At 42.8% G+C, this 11,987-nt stretch overlaps 1 protein-coding gene across 3 annotated transcripts in view; it reads right to left on the bottom strand.

The window, feature by feature from the left end:
• Positions 1 to 6,534: 6,534 nt before the first annotated feature.
• polr3a (polymerase (RNA) III (DNA directed) polypeptide A) overlaps positions 6,535 to 11,987 on the bottom strand; it is a 68,009-nt gene continuing 62,556 nt past the window's right edge. For all 3 annotated transcript variants that reach the window (XM_029697484.1, XM_029697485.1, XM_029697486.1), the window contains 4 exons: positions 11,516 to 11,680; positions 10,961 to 11,092; positions 8,897 to 9,029; positions 6,535 to 7,861 (listed from right to left, as the gene is read on the bottom strand). In XM_029697484.1, the coding sequence (XP_029553344.1) occupies positions 7,713 to 7,861; positions 8,897 to 9,029; positions 10,961 to 11,092; positions 11,516 to 11,680 (579 nt within the window). In that variant the 3' untranslated portion in view covers positions 6,535 to 7,712. The remainder of the gene's footprint in view (positions 7,862 to 8,896; positions 9,030 to 10,960; positions 11,093 to 11,515; positions 11,681 to 11,987) is intronic.

Raw genomic sequence — 11,987 nt, 5'->3', positions numbered from 1 at the left:
ACAGCCTAGGAACAGTGGGTTAACTGTTTTGTTCAGGGCAGAACGACAGATTTTTTTTTACCTTGCCAGCTCAGGGATTTGATCTTGCAACCTTTCAGTTACTAGTCCAATGCTCTAACCACAAGGCTACCTGCCAACCCCAAAAATGGACAGCCAAAGTCGGGAAGATTTGATAAATGAGACTCCCTCTAAACGGGAACAACCATCTCAGTAACGGGTGAAATAAGTCCAACTACTAACAGATTGGATGAGTTAAAAAAAAGTATTTTATTTATCTTTGTGTAGCCTAAGATCAATCAGACATATTGAAACAAACAATTCAAAAAAATCAACCTACGATAGTGCATGCTGGGAAATATGACAATGGAAATGGTTTTTGAGAGTATATTGGGTACAAAAATGTACCATTATACATTATACCTTTTTTCTGAGAGTGTACATACAGTGCATTCGGAAAGTATTCAGACCCCTTGACTTTTTCCACATTTTGTTACGTTACGGCCTTATTCTAAAATGGATTGAATAAACATTTTCCCTCAATCTACACACAATACCCCACAATAACAAAGCAAAACCAGGTATTTAGAAATTTTAGCAAATTTATAAAAAATAAAACATACCTTATTTACATAAGTATTCAGCCCCTTTGCTATTAGACTCGAAATTGAGCTCAGGTGCATCCTGTTTCCATTGATCATCCTTGAGATATTTCTACAACTTGATTGGAGTCCACCTGTGGTCAATTCAGATTTGAAAAGGCACACACAAGTCTATATAAGGTCCCACAGTTGACAGTGTAAGCCATGAGGTCGAAGGAATTGTCCTAGAGCTCCGAGACAGGATTGTGTCGAGGCACAGATCTGGGTAAGGGTACCAAAACATTTCTGCAGCATTGAAGGTCCCCAAGAACACAGTGGCCTCCATCATTCTTAAATGGAACAAGTTTGGAATCACCAAGACTCTTCCTAGAGTTGGCCACCCTGCCAAACTGATCAATCGGGGGAGAAGGGCCTTGGTCAGGGAGGTGACTAAGAACCCGATTGTCACTCTGACAGAGCTCCAGATTTCCTCTGTGGAGATGGGAGAACCTTCCAGAAGTACAACCATCTCTGCAGCACTCCACCAATCAGGCCTTTATGGTAGAGTGGCCAGACAGAAGCCAACCTCAGTAAAAGGCATATCACAGCCCGCTTGGAGTTTGCCAAAAGGCACCCTGGTCTGATGAAACCAAGATTGAACACTTTGAACTTTTCGGCCTGAATGCCAAGCGCCACGTCTGGAGGAAACGTGGCACCATCCCTGCGGTGAAGCATGGTGGTGGCAGCATCCTGCTGTGGGGATGTTTCTCAGCAGAAAATAATAGATCTGCAGAAAAGAATGGGAGAAACTCCCCAAATACAGGTGTGCCGAGCTTGTAGCATCATACCCAAGAAGACTTGAGGCTGTAATCGCTGCCAAAGGTCCATCAACAAAGTACTGAGTAAAGGGTCTAAATATTTCAAAAACCTATTTTTGCTTTGTTGTTATGGAGTATTGTGTGTAGACTGATGAGGGGGAGGGGGGGGGGACGGACGGACAATTTAATCCATTCCAGAATAAGGCTGTAATGTAACAAGATGTGGAAAAAGTCAAGGGGTCTGAATACTTTCGAAGGCACTGTACATATGCCAACTTCTGAAGAACTATTCTGCAGGACGTACCCTACAATCATCAGACTAAAACAGCCTGGTGAAACCAGCCACTACCCTGCCCAGCAAGGGTGACAGTGCCTTCTCACGTGGCCCCCTCAGCTCTGCAACACTCTACCTGTACTCGTCAAGGAGGCAGCTTTAATGTCCTCACTTTAAAACACAACACCTATTCAAGCTTTTAATGTTTAATGGCTTAATCTGCTTAAAGTCCATCTTCAACATTAGTAGGTAATGTGTTGACGTATTGTGATTTTGTTTTGCTTTTTAACTTTATGCGCATTGAGCATGGGAAATGTGCTATGCAAATGATATGTATATGTATTATTATTATTATTATTACTATTGACAGGAAGAGAACACCACAGCAGGCAGGCAGCTAGTAGCAGGCAGGCAGCTAGTAGCAGGCAGGCAGCTAGTAGCAGGCAGCTAGTGGCAGGCAGCTAGTAGCAGGCAGCTAGTAGCAGGCAGCTAGTAGCAGGCAGCTAGTAGCAGGCAGGCAGGCAGGCAGGCAGGCAGGCAGGCAGCTAGTAGCAGGCAGGCAGCTAGTAGCAGGCAGGCAGCTAGTAGCAGGCAGGCAGGCAGGCAGCTAGTAGCAGGCAGGCAGGCAGCTAGTAGCAGGCAGGCAGGCAGCTAGTAGCAGGCAGCTAGTAGCAGGCAGGCAGGCAGCTAGTGGCAGGCAGGCAGGCAGCTAGTAGCAGGCAGGCAGCTAGTGGCAGGCAGGCAGGCAGCTAGTGGCAGGCAGCTAGTAGCAGGCAGGCAGGCAGCTAGTAGCAGGCAGGCAGGCAGCTAGTGGCAGGCAGCTAGCAGGCAGGCAGCTGTCGTTTAGGAGACGGTAGACCAAAGTCCTGGTGGCAAAACCTCTTACTGCTCAACTGTACATACGGTAGTGAGAGCTAGTCCATTAACGTACATGATCACTTATAAAAGCACATTTTGTACTTTCACAAAACTACTGTCTTGTAAATGAAGGTAAGCACTGCAGGCATCTCAGAGAAGTACAGATTGTGAAGACAGGTTTTGAATATGAAATAAGACAGGGTCACCTCAGAAAGATCAAAATGCTTTGAAATAGAAAAGACACAGAGGTTCATTGATTCACTATTATGTGATTCGGCGTTGCCGAGAAAGCAAGGTTCATTGATTCACTATTACCTGATTCAGCATGCTGAGAAAGCCAGGTTCATTGATTCACTATTACCTGATTCAGCATGCCGAGAAAGCCAGGTTCATTGATTCACTATTACCTGATTCAGCATGCCGAGAAAGCCAGGTTCATTGATTCACTATTACCTGATTCAGCATGCCGAGAAAGCCAGGATCATTGATTCACTATTACCTGATTCAGCATGCCGAGAAAGCCAGGTTCATTGATTCACTATTACCTGATTCAGCATGCCGAGAAAGCCAGGTTCATTGATTCACTATTACCTGATTCAGCATGCCGAGAAAGCCAGGTTCATTGATTCACTATTACCTGATTCAGCATGCCGAGAAAGCCAGGTTCATTGATTCACTATTACCTGATTCAGCATGTCGAGAAAGCCAGGTTCATTGATTCACTATTACCTGATTCAGCATGCCGAGAAAGCCAGGTTCATTGATTCACTATTACCTGATTCAGCATGCCGAGAAAGCCAGGTTCATTGATTCACTATTACCTGATTCAGCATGCCGAGAAAGCCAGGTTCATTGATTCACTATTACCTGATTCAGCATGCCGAGAAAGCCAGGTTCATTTATTCACTATTACCTGATTCAGCATGCCGAGAAAGCCAGGTTCATTGATTCACTATTACCTGATTCAGCATGCCGAGAAAGCCAGGTTCATTGATTCACTATTACCTGATTCAGCATGCCGAGAAAGCCAGGTTCATTGATTCACTATTACCTGATTCAGCATGCCGAGAAAGCCAGGTTCATTGATTCACTATTACCTGATTCAGCATGCCGAGAAAGCCAGGTTCATTGATTCACTATTACCTGATTCAGCATGCCGAGAAAGCCAGGTTCATTGATTCACTATTACCTGATTCAGCATGCCGAGAAAGCCAGGTTCATTGATTCACTATTACCTGATTCAGCATGCCGAGAAAGCCAGGTTCATTGATTCACTACAGATAATACAATAGACTCAAGAGGTCTTGGAGGTGGAATACTCAGTACCATGGAAATCACTACTGTCTGGAGATGGTGGAGATATCTAATTATAAAGAGGCTAATTACCAATCAATGAATGAATCAAGACCATTTTATTTAACTGAAAGAGCTAAACGTTATTAACCTGGTCCCAGATCTATTTGTGCTCTATGCAACTCCATGTTCAAGCCAAACAATGAGTGACAAGTAGGTTGACACAACAACACAAACAGACCGACACTCAGGCTAATACTTTAATCATTAAACAATTGTACAAACATGTTTCTATAGGATTTTGTTAAAGAGGTAAATACTTTTTCAGTACAAGCTTCTGTATATGTGCTATCAACATTATATTTCATTACTGGACCACAAGTTAAATGTTGAACTTGAGTTGATGCTTCTACATCTGCATTGCTTTCTCTGTGGTTTTAGGCTGGATGAGAACTTTGTGACCACTGCTGATGTAAAAAAGGGCTTATCGTGTGTCTATTGTTGTACGTGTCACCAAGATTATGTTTCAAATGTGGATAAAAAAAAAAGAACATGGTTTGGTTTTCATTTCTGTGTGTAATTACTTCCTTTAATGGATCCAAATCCAGCTTTATGGTTGACATCAGAATGTTGAGAAAACAGCAAACAGTGACTGCATGCCAAATGGAACCCTGCAGAGCACTACTTTAGACCAGAGGCCTGTGGGCGATTAACTTCACCAGTCCTACTAATTACTAGCTTAAAAGCCTACCTGCTGTTGAAGCCATTAAGGTTCTCTGTGTGAGGGTTCTCCCATCCCAGTGGTTTAAAAATGCTCTTATCTGCAAGAGAGGCACTGTCAGTTCTCCCATTTCCATATTGCTTTGGTGGAACTCCAAGTCACTGTGACATTTCGGCAGTCATGTCATATTTGAAACAGATTTCTTCATATCATCTCTGTTAAAGAGATTGAACAGGATTTTAAGCATTTCCAAATTCTTAACATAGACGAATTGCAGGATTTATTAATAGATGTAAAGCCCCGTTTAGGGGACTTGCGTGGTTCTGGTACCGGTTCTGACCGCCATTTTAGTGTCTAAATGGGTCTGTGAACATCGTAGATGGAAATGGTTTGCATTGAGCGGTAGCCCTGATTCTCACAGACACAGTATGTCTCCTCTGAAATCTGACACCACTTGATGCTGGGATGTCCCTCAGAGATCGATTTATAGCCAGTAATCTAAAATAATTGTAAACAAAAACACTTATTTGTCGTAGAAGGAAGAGATTAATATGATATGAAAGGCAAGTTCCTACGAGTTCAGGAAGCCATGCTGGAGCTCTGTGAGACATTCACAGCGATGGGAGCAGACGTTTTGATCAAGAGAAACCTTTAAAAAAATATGCAAAAAATTTTCTAACACTAAATATATAAATATGTATTTTACAGTTATAAGGAAAGTTAAATATTATAGGCAGTCCTTTTATAAATTGATTCTACTATATTTAGAAAACAATATAAGTCATTCCAGCCATATTCATAGTTTTGTTGAATCAGAAATACATTAAGATATTTCATCATATTTGTCCTGTGTACTTGTGTCCTCAAAAGTGACAACACCTCTGCAATTTATAACAATTTTTACCTGGAAGGTGAGATTTAATCTTGGATTACTAGTTATTGTTTGTGTCCCTTTTATGATAAATCCTTACTTCTGGAGATTACGTAGATTACAATGATTTACATTTAAGAGGTTTTAAATAACACAAACCACAAAGACTCATCCATACAGTAGAGGGATGTTTTAAACCATAAAGACATCCATACATACAGTAGAGGGATGTTTTAAACCATAAAGACATCCATACATACAGTAGAGGGATGTTTTAAACCATAAAGACATCCATACATACAGTAGAGGGATGTTTTAATCCATACATACAGTAGAGGGATGTTTTAAACCATAAAGACATCCATACATACAGTAGAGGGATGTTTTAAACCATAAAGACATCCATACATACAGTAGAGGGATGTTTTAATCCATACATACAGTAGAGGGATGTTTTAAACCATAAAGACATCCATACATACAGTAGAGGGATGTTTTAAACCATCCATATATACAGTAGAGGGATGTTTTAATCCATAAAGACATCCATACATACAGTAGAGGGATGTTTTAAACCATAAAGACATCCATACATACAGTAGAGGGATGTTTTAATCCATAAAGACATCCATCCATACAGTAGAGGGATGTTTTAAACCATAAAGACATTCATACATACAGTAGAGGGATGTTTTAAACCATAAAGACATCCATACATACAGTAGAGGGATGTTTTAAACCATCCATATATACAGTAGAGGGATGTTTTAATCCATAAAGACATCCATACATACAGTAGAGGGATGTTTTAAACCATAAAGACATCCATACATACAGTAGAGGGATGTTTTAATCCATAAAGACATCCATCCATACAGTAGAGGGATGTTTTAAACCATAAAGACATTCATACATACAGTAGAGGGATGTTTTAAACCATAAAGACATCCATACATACAGTAGAGGGATGTTTTAAACCATAAAGACATTCATACATACAGTAGAGGGATGTTTTAAACCATAAAGACATCCATACATACAGTAGAGGGATGTTTTAAACCATAAAGACATCCATACATACAGTAGAGGGATGCTTTAAACCATAAAGACATCCATACATACAGTAGAGGGATGTTTTAATCCATAAAGACATCCATACATACAGTAGAGGGATGTTTTAAACACTGAAAACAAACACACCAGCAGTAAACACAAAAAGCCACTTTGATTGAGGTTTTAGAGAACAGTCACCATATAGTAACCTCACCTTAAGAGACATCAGGAGTGAAGCCTGGGCATCCAAGGCCATCATATAGTACACACAGGGTTCATTGTAACCAGGCTCCAAATGGCTCTGTGCTTCAGCCAACTCCTCTCAAGGTTGTTCAATCAGTGTCAAACCAAACATGAAGGGCATAACAAAGCTGTGTGGCAATGACAGTTAGAAGAGTTGGCTCAAGCACATACTTTACAGAGCTGGGAACAGACTCCTTTCAGCCAGTGAACAACATCAAACCCTATTTCTAATCAAATCAGTGACTTCAACGCTTCACTCTTTCCAGCGTCAAACACACTTTATTGTAAATTCAGAAAGGGAAAGCATGGAAAACAAACGAGGAACATGAGTCCACATGAGGCCACGACTAAACAAATAAAAACAGGTGAACGTCAGTCTTCCATTGTGGAAGAGCTGGAGACGTTTTGACAGGCACTTCTCTCTGTAGTCCTGTGAATGAGAAGAAATGGTATAAAATAACACAATAAACAGAAAGCCAAAGGAAGAGGTTATATGAAGCTTCATGGAGAGAAAACAAAAGCTTCACGTTAAGGCACTCCTTGTGTATGTGCCCCATGCTCTCTTTGCTCCATCACACACACACACACACACACACACACACACACACACACACACACACACACACACACACACACACTTAGATGTTGGGTGTGGGACAGACAGAGTCCAGGGTTCTACTGGGACAGACAGAGTCCTGGGTTCTACTGGGACAGACAGAGTCCTGGGTTCTACTGGGACAGACACGAGTCCAGGGTTCTACTGGGACAGACAGAGTCCAGGGTTCTACTGGGACAGACAGAGTCCTGGGTTCTACTGGGACAGACAGAGTCCTGGGTTCTACTGGGACAGACAGAGTCCTGGGTTCTACTGGGACAGACAGAGTCCTGGGTTCTACTGGGACAGACAGAGTCCTGGGTTCTACTGGGACAGACAGAGTCCTGGGTTCTACTGGGACAGACAGAGTCCTGGGTTCTACTGGGACAGACAGAGTCCTGGGTTCTACTATGTAACCAAGGGGATGTGGAAGTCGGCGCTGTCGAAGAGCAGGGGTCTCCTGGGTGGCGTGGGGTCCTTATCAGCCTTGTGTAAGAGCTTGAACAGTCCTGTACCGATGTTCATGGGGATTCCCATGATGATGCATTCTGATACACCTGGAACAGAGGAGACAGAGAGATTCAGATACACCTGGGAACAGAGGAGACAGAGAGAGATTCAGATACACCTGGAACCAGAGGAGACAGAGAGATTCAGATACACCTGGAACAGAGGAGACAGAGAGATTCAGATACACCTGGAACAGAGGAGACAGAGAGACATTCAGATACACCTGGAACAGAGGAGACAGAGAGACATTCAGATACACCTGGAACCAGAGGAGACAGAGACATTCAGATACACTTGGGAACAGAGGAGACAGAGAGACATTCAGATACACCTGGAACCAGAGACATTCAGATACACCTGGAACAGAGGAGACAGAGAGACATTCAGATACACCTGGAACCAGAGGGGACAGAGACATTCAGATACACCTGGAGACAGAGAGACATTCAGATACACCTGGAACAGAGGAGACAGAGAGACATTCAGATACACCTGGAACCAGAGGAGACAGAGAGACATTCAGATACACCTGGAACAGAGGAGACAGAGAGACATTCAGATACACCTGGAACCAGAGGAGACAGAGAGACATTCAGATACACCTGGAACAGAGGAGACAGAGAGACATTCAGATACACCTGGAACCAGAGGAGACAGAGACATTCAGATACACCTGGAGACAGAGAGACATTCAGATACACCTGGAGACAGAGAGACATTCAGATACACCTGGAACAGAGGAGACAGAGAGACATTCAGATACACCTGGAACCAGAGGAGACAGAGAGACATTCAGATACACCTGGAACCAGAGGAGACAGAGAGATTGAGCTCAATCAGCCGTGTCTGGTATATCTTTCTCTATGACTGGAAATCCGACCGCTCTTCCGTCTCCTCCCCATTCATCTGCTGCGAAAACACTTGACAAGTGGCTAGTTAGTAATTTCAGATCAGTGCAATGAATGAGAGAAGTCGTGGAAAGGACAGATGTTTTTTAGACAACAAAAAGCCAGTGTGTTCTTTGTTATCAAGTAGCTGTATTTCTGTAATTCTGCTATAGAAAGAGGAAGCCTGAAACTCACCACAGACTGAGTCCTTCTGACCAAAGTACGCAGCATCAAAGAGATGGTCGGCAGTTTTCTCAAAGGACGCCAGCATCAACACGCTCTCCTTCATCTTAGCCAGGCCAAACCTGGTGATACCTAGGATCTCACCCTATGGATGGCAAATACATTATCCAATTGCATAACCCTATACATTATCCTATTGCATATCCATATACATTATCATATCACATTATCCTATTGCATATCCATATACATTATCATATTACATGATCCTATTGCATAACCATATCACATTACACTACCACATTATCATATTGCATTATCATATTACATTATCCCGTTTCATATCACTATTACATTATCATATCACATTATCCTATTGCATAACCCTTTACATGATCTTATTACATTATCATATTGCATAACCCTATTACTTGCCAAGATAATACATCCACCTGACAGGTGTGACATATCAAGAAGCTGATTAAACTGCATGATCATTACACACACAGGTGCACCTTGTGCTGGGGACAATAAAAGGCCACTCAATTGTGCAGTTTTGTTACACAACACAATGCCACAGATGTTTCAAGTTTTGAGGGAGCATGCGATTGGCATGCAGGCTGCAGGAATGTCCACCAGAGTTGTTGCTAAAGAATTTAAAGTTCAGTTAATTGAACTCTGTGAAGCATTTATTTGGGCTGCAATTTTTGAGGCTGGTAACTCTAATGAACTTATCATCTGCAGCAGACGTAACTCTGGGTCTTCCTTTCCTATGGCGGTCCTCATGAGAGACAGTTTCATCATAGCACTCGATGGTTTCCGCGACTGCACTTGAAAAAACGTTCAATGTTCTTGAAATTTTCCAGATTGACTGACCTGTCTTAAAGTAATGTGCTTATTTGATCTGTTCTTGCCATAATATGGACTTGGTCTTTTACCAAATATGGCTATCTTCTGTATACCACCCCTATCTTGTCACAACACAACTGATTGGCTCAAATTAACTAAGGAAAGAAATTCTAAAAATTAAGAAGGCACACCTGTTAATTGAAATGCATTCCAGGTGACTATCTCATGAAGCTGGTTGAGAGAATGCCAAGACTGTGCAAAGCTGTCAAGTCAGAGGGTGGCTACTTTGAAGAATCTCAAATATAAAATATATTTTCATTTGTTTAACACTTTTTTGGTTACTACATGATTCCATATGTGTTATTTAATAGTTTTGATGTCTTCACTATTATTCAATAATGTAGAAAATTGTAAAAATAAAGAAAAATCCTTTAATGAGTAGGTGTCCAAACGTAATGTTTTTTTTTTTATTTAATTTTTTAAAATATATATATATATTTTTTTACACCCCTTTTTCTCCCCAATTTTGTGATATCCAATTGGTAGGTACAGTCTTGTCCCATCGCTGAGGCACTGCTTCTTGACACAATGCCCGCTTAACCCGGAAGCCAGCTGCACCAATGTGTCGGAGGAAACACTGTAAACCTGGCGACCGTGTCAGCGTGCACTGCACCCGGCCCGCCACAGGAGTCACTAGAGGGCGATGGGACAAGGACATCCCTGCCGGCCAAACCCTCCCCTAACCCGGACGACGCTGGGCCAATTGTGCGCCACCTCATGGGTCTCCCGGTCATGGCCGGCTGCGACACAGCCTGGAATCGAACCAGAATCTGTAATGACACAGCTAGCACTGCGATGCAGTGCCTTAGACCGCTGCACCAGTCGGGAGGCAGGTGTCCAAACTTTTGACTGGTATTTCAATGGAAAACACATGTAAAATATGACATCAGCTGAGAGTAGGCCTGCACAGGTTAGCAAAATTCTGGGAACTTTCAATAAATTCCCAGTTTTTCCAGAAATCCTGTTTGCATGATTTATTACGGGAATCCTCTAACCAGGATTTTGGGAAAACCAGGGAATTTATTGAAAGTTCCAGGAATTTTGCAACCCTGCTGCATCTAAACTGCAAACAGAGGACTTCATCTGTTATCACAATACAAACTTAAAAAAAAAAAACTCTCAATATTATTGGTCTTTGAATAAAACATTGTTCATCTTTTCACCGACCTTATAGGACATGAGGTCTGCCAGGAGCATGACGTGTCGCCTGTCGATGCTCATGCCGTGGTTCACCATGGTGTACTGGATCTCATTGATGATGGTGGACCTAGCAGCCTCGATACCAAGCGTCTTCTCAACCTGGGAAACAGAGACAATCACTTGATTCTGTTTAGATCTGGGTTTTTAAAGGAGAATAGAATTCCAAACTGATACTTGTATGATTGATTAAATGGTAGGATAGGAGGAGCAGCAGCAGCAGGGAGACAGAGCAGAGGGAACAGAAATGCGTAAGGCTCATGCTGGGATCAAACTAGGATCCCCGCCGTGGGGAAAGTAGATAGTTCTGGAGGAGAGAACAGTCAGTTGGTTCTCGGCACAGAGGCATTGGGGAATTCAATCAATTCATTTAATTAACTAAGCCCCTCTTTTACAACAACAGTTGTCATATAAAGAATTGGTTCAGGCCAATCAATGAGATGATCATTTTGAATTCGATCAATAAATGGGACGATAATATGTTTCTGTTTGTTTTTGGAGGAGGGGCTTCTACAGTCTAGTTACCTCATAGGTGTTGTTTGAGGTGGTCCTGTTGCCGTTGACACCGTGGGTTGCCATGACGCTGCGTAGGTTGTCTCCCTCAACCAGCAGCTTGTACTTGTTCTTGCCGGTCTGCTCGTCGATGTGAATGACAGCTCTGGACACCTCAGGGATACCCTGTACCACCACCTAGTAGCACCACAGAGACAGGGAGAGAAGAGAGAAGGGACAGAGAGAGGGAGGAGAGAGAGAGGGGACAGAGAGAGGGAGGAAAGGAGAGAGGGGACAGAGAGAGGGAGTGGAGAGGGAGGAGAGAGGGGACAGAGAGAGGGAGGAGAGAGGGGACAGAGAGAGGGAGGAGAGAGGGGACAGAGAGAGGGAGGAGAGAGGGGACAGAGAGAGTGAGGAGAGAGGGGACAGAGAGAGGGAGGAGAGAGGGGACAGAGAGAGGTAGTAGAGAGGGGACAGAGAGAGGGAGGAGAGAGGGGACAGAGAG

The sequence above is a fragment of the Salmo trutta genome, chromosome 18 (assembly GCF_901001165.1).
Source record: "Salmo trutta chromosome 18, fSalTru1.1, whole genome shotgun sequence".
NCBI lineage: Eukaryota > Metazoa > Chordata > Actinopteri > Salmoniformes > Salmonidae > Salmo > Salmo trutta.
Note: the sequence above shows the minus strand (reverse complement) of the source record. Positions and strands in the feature narration are given on the sequence as shown.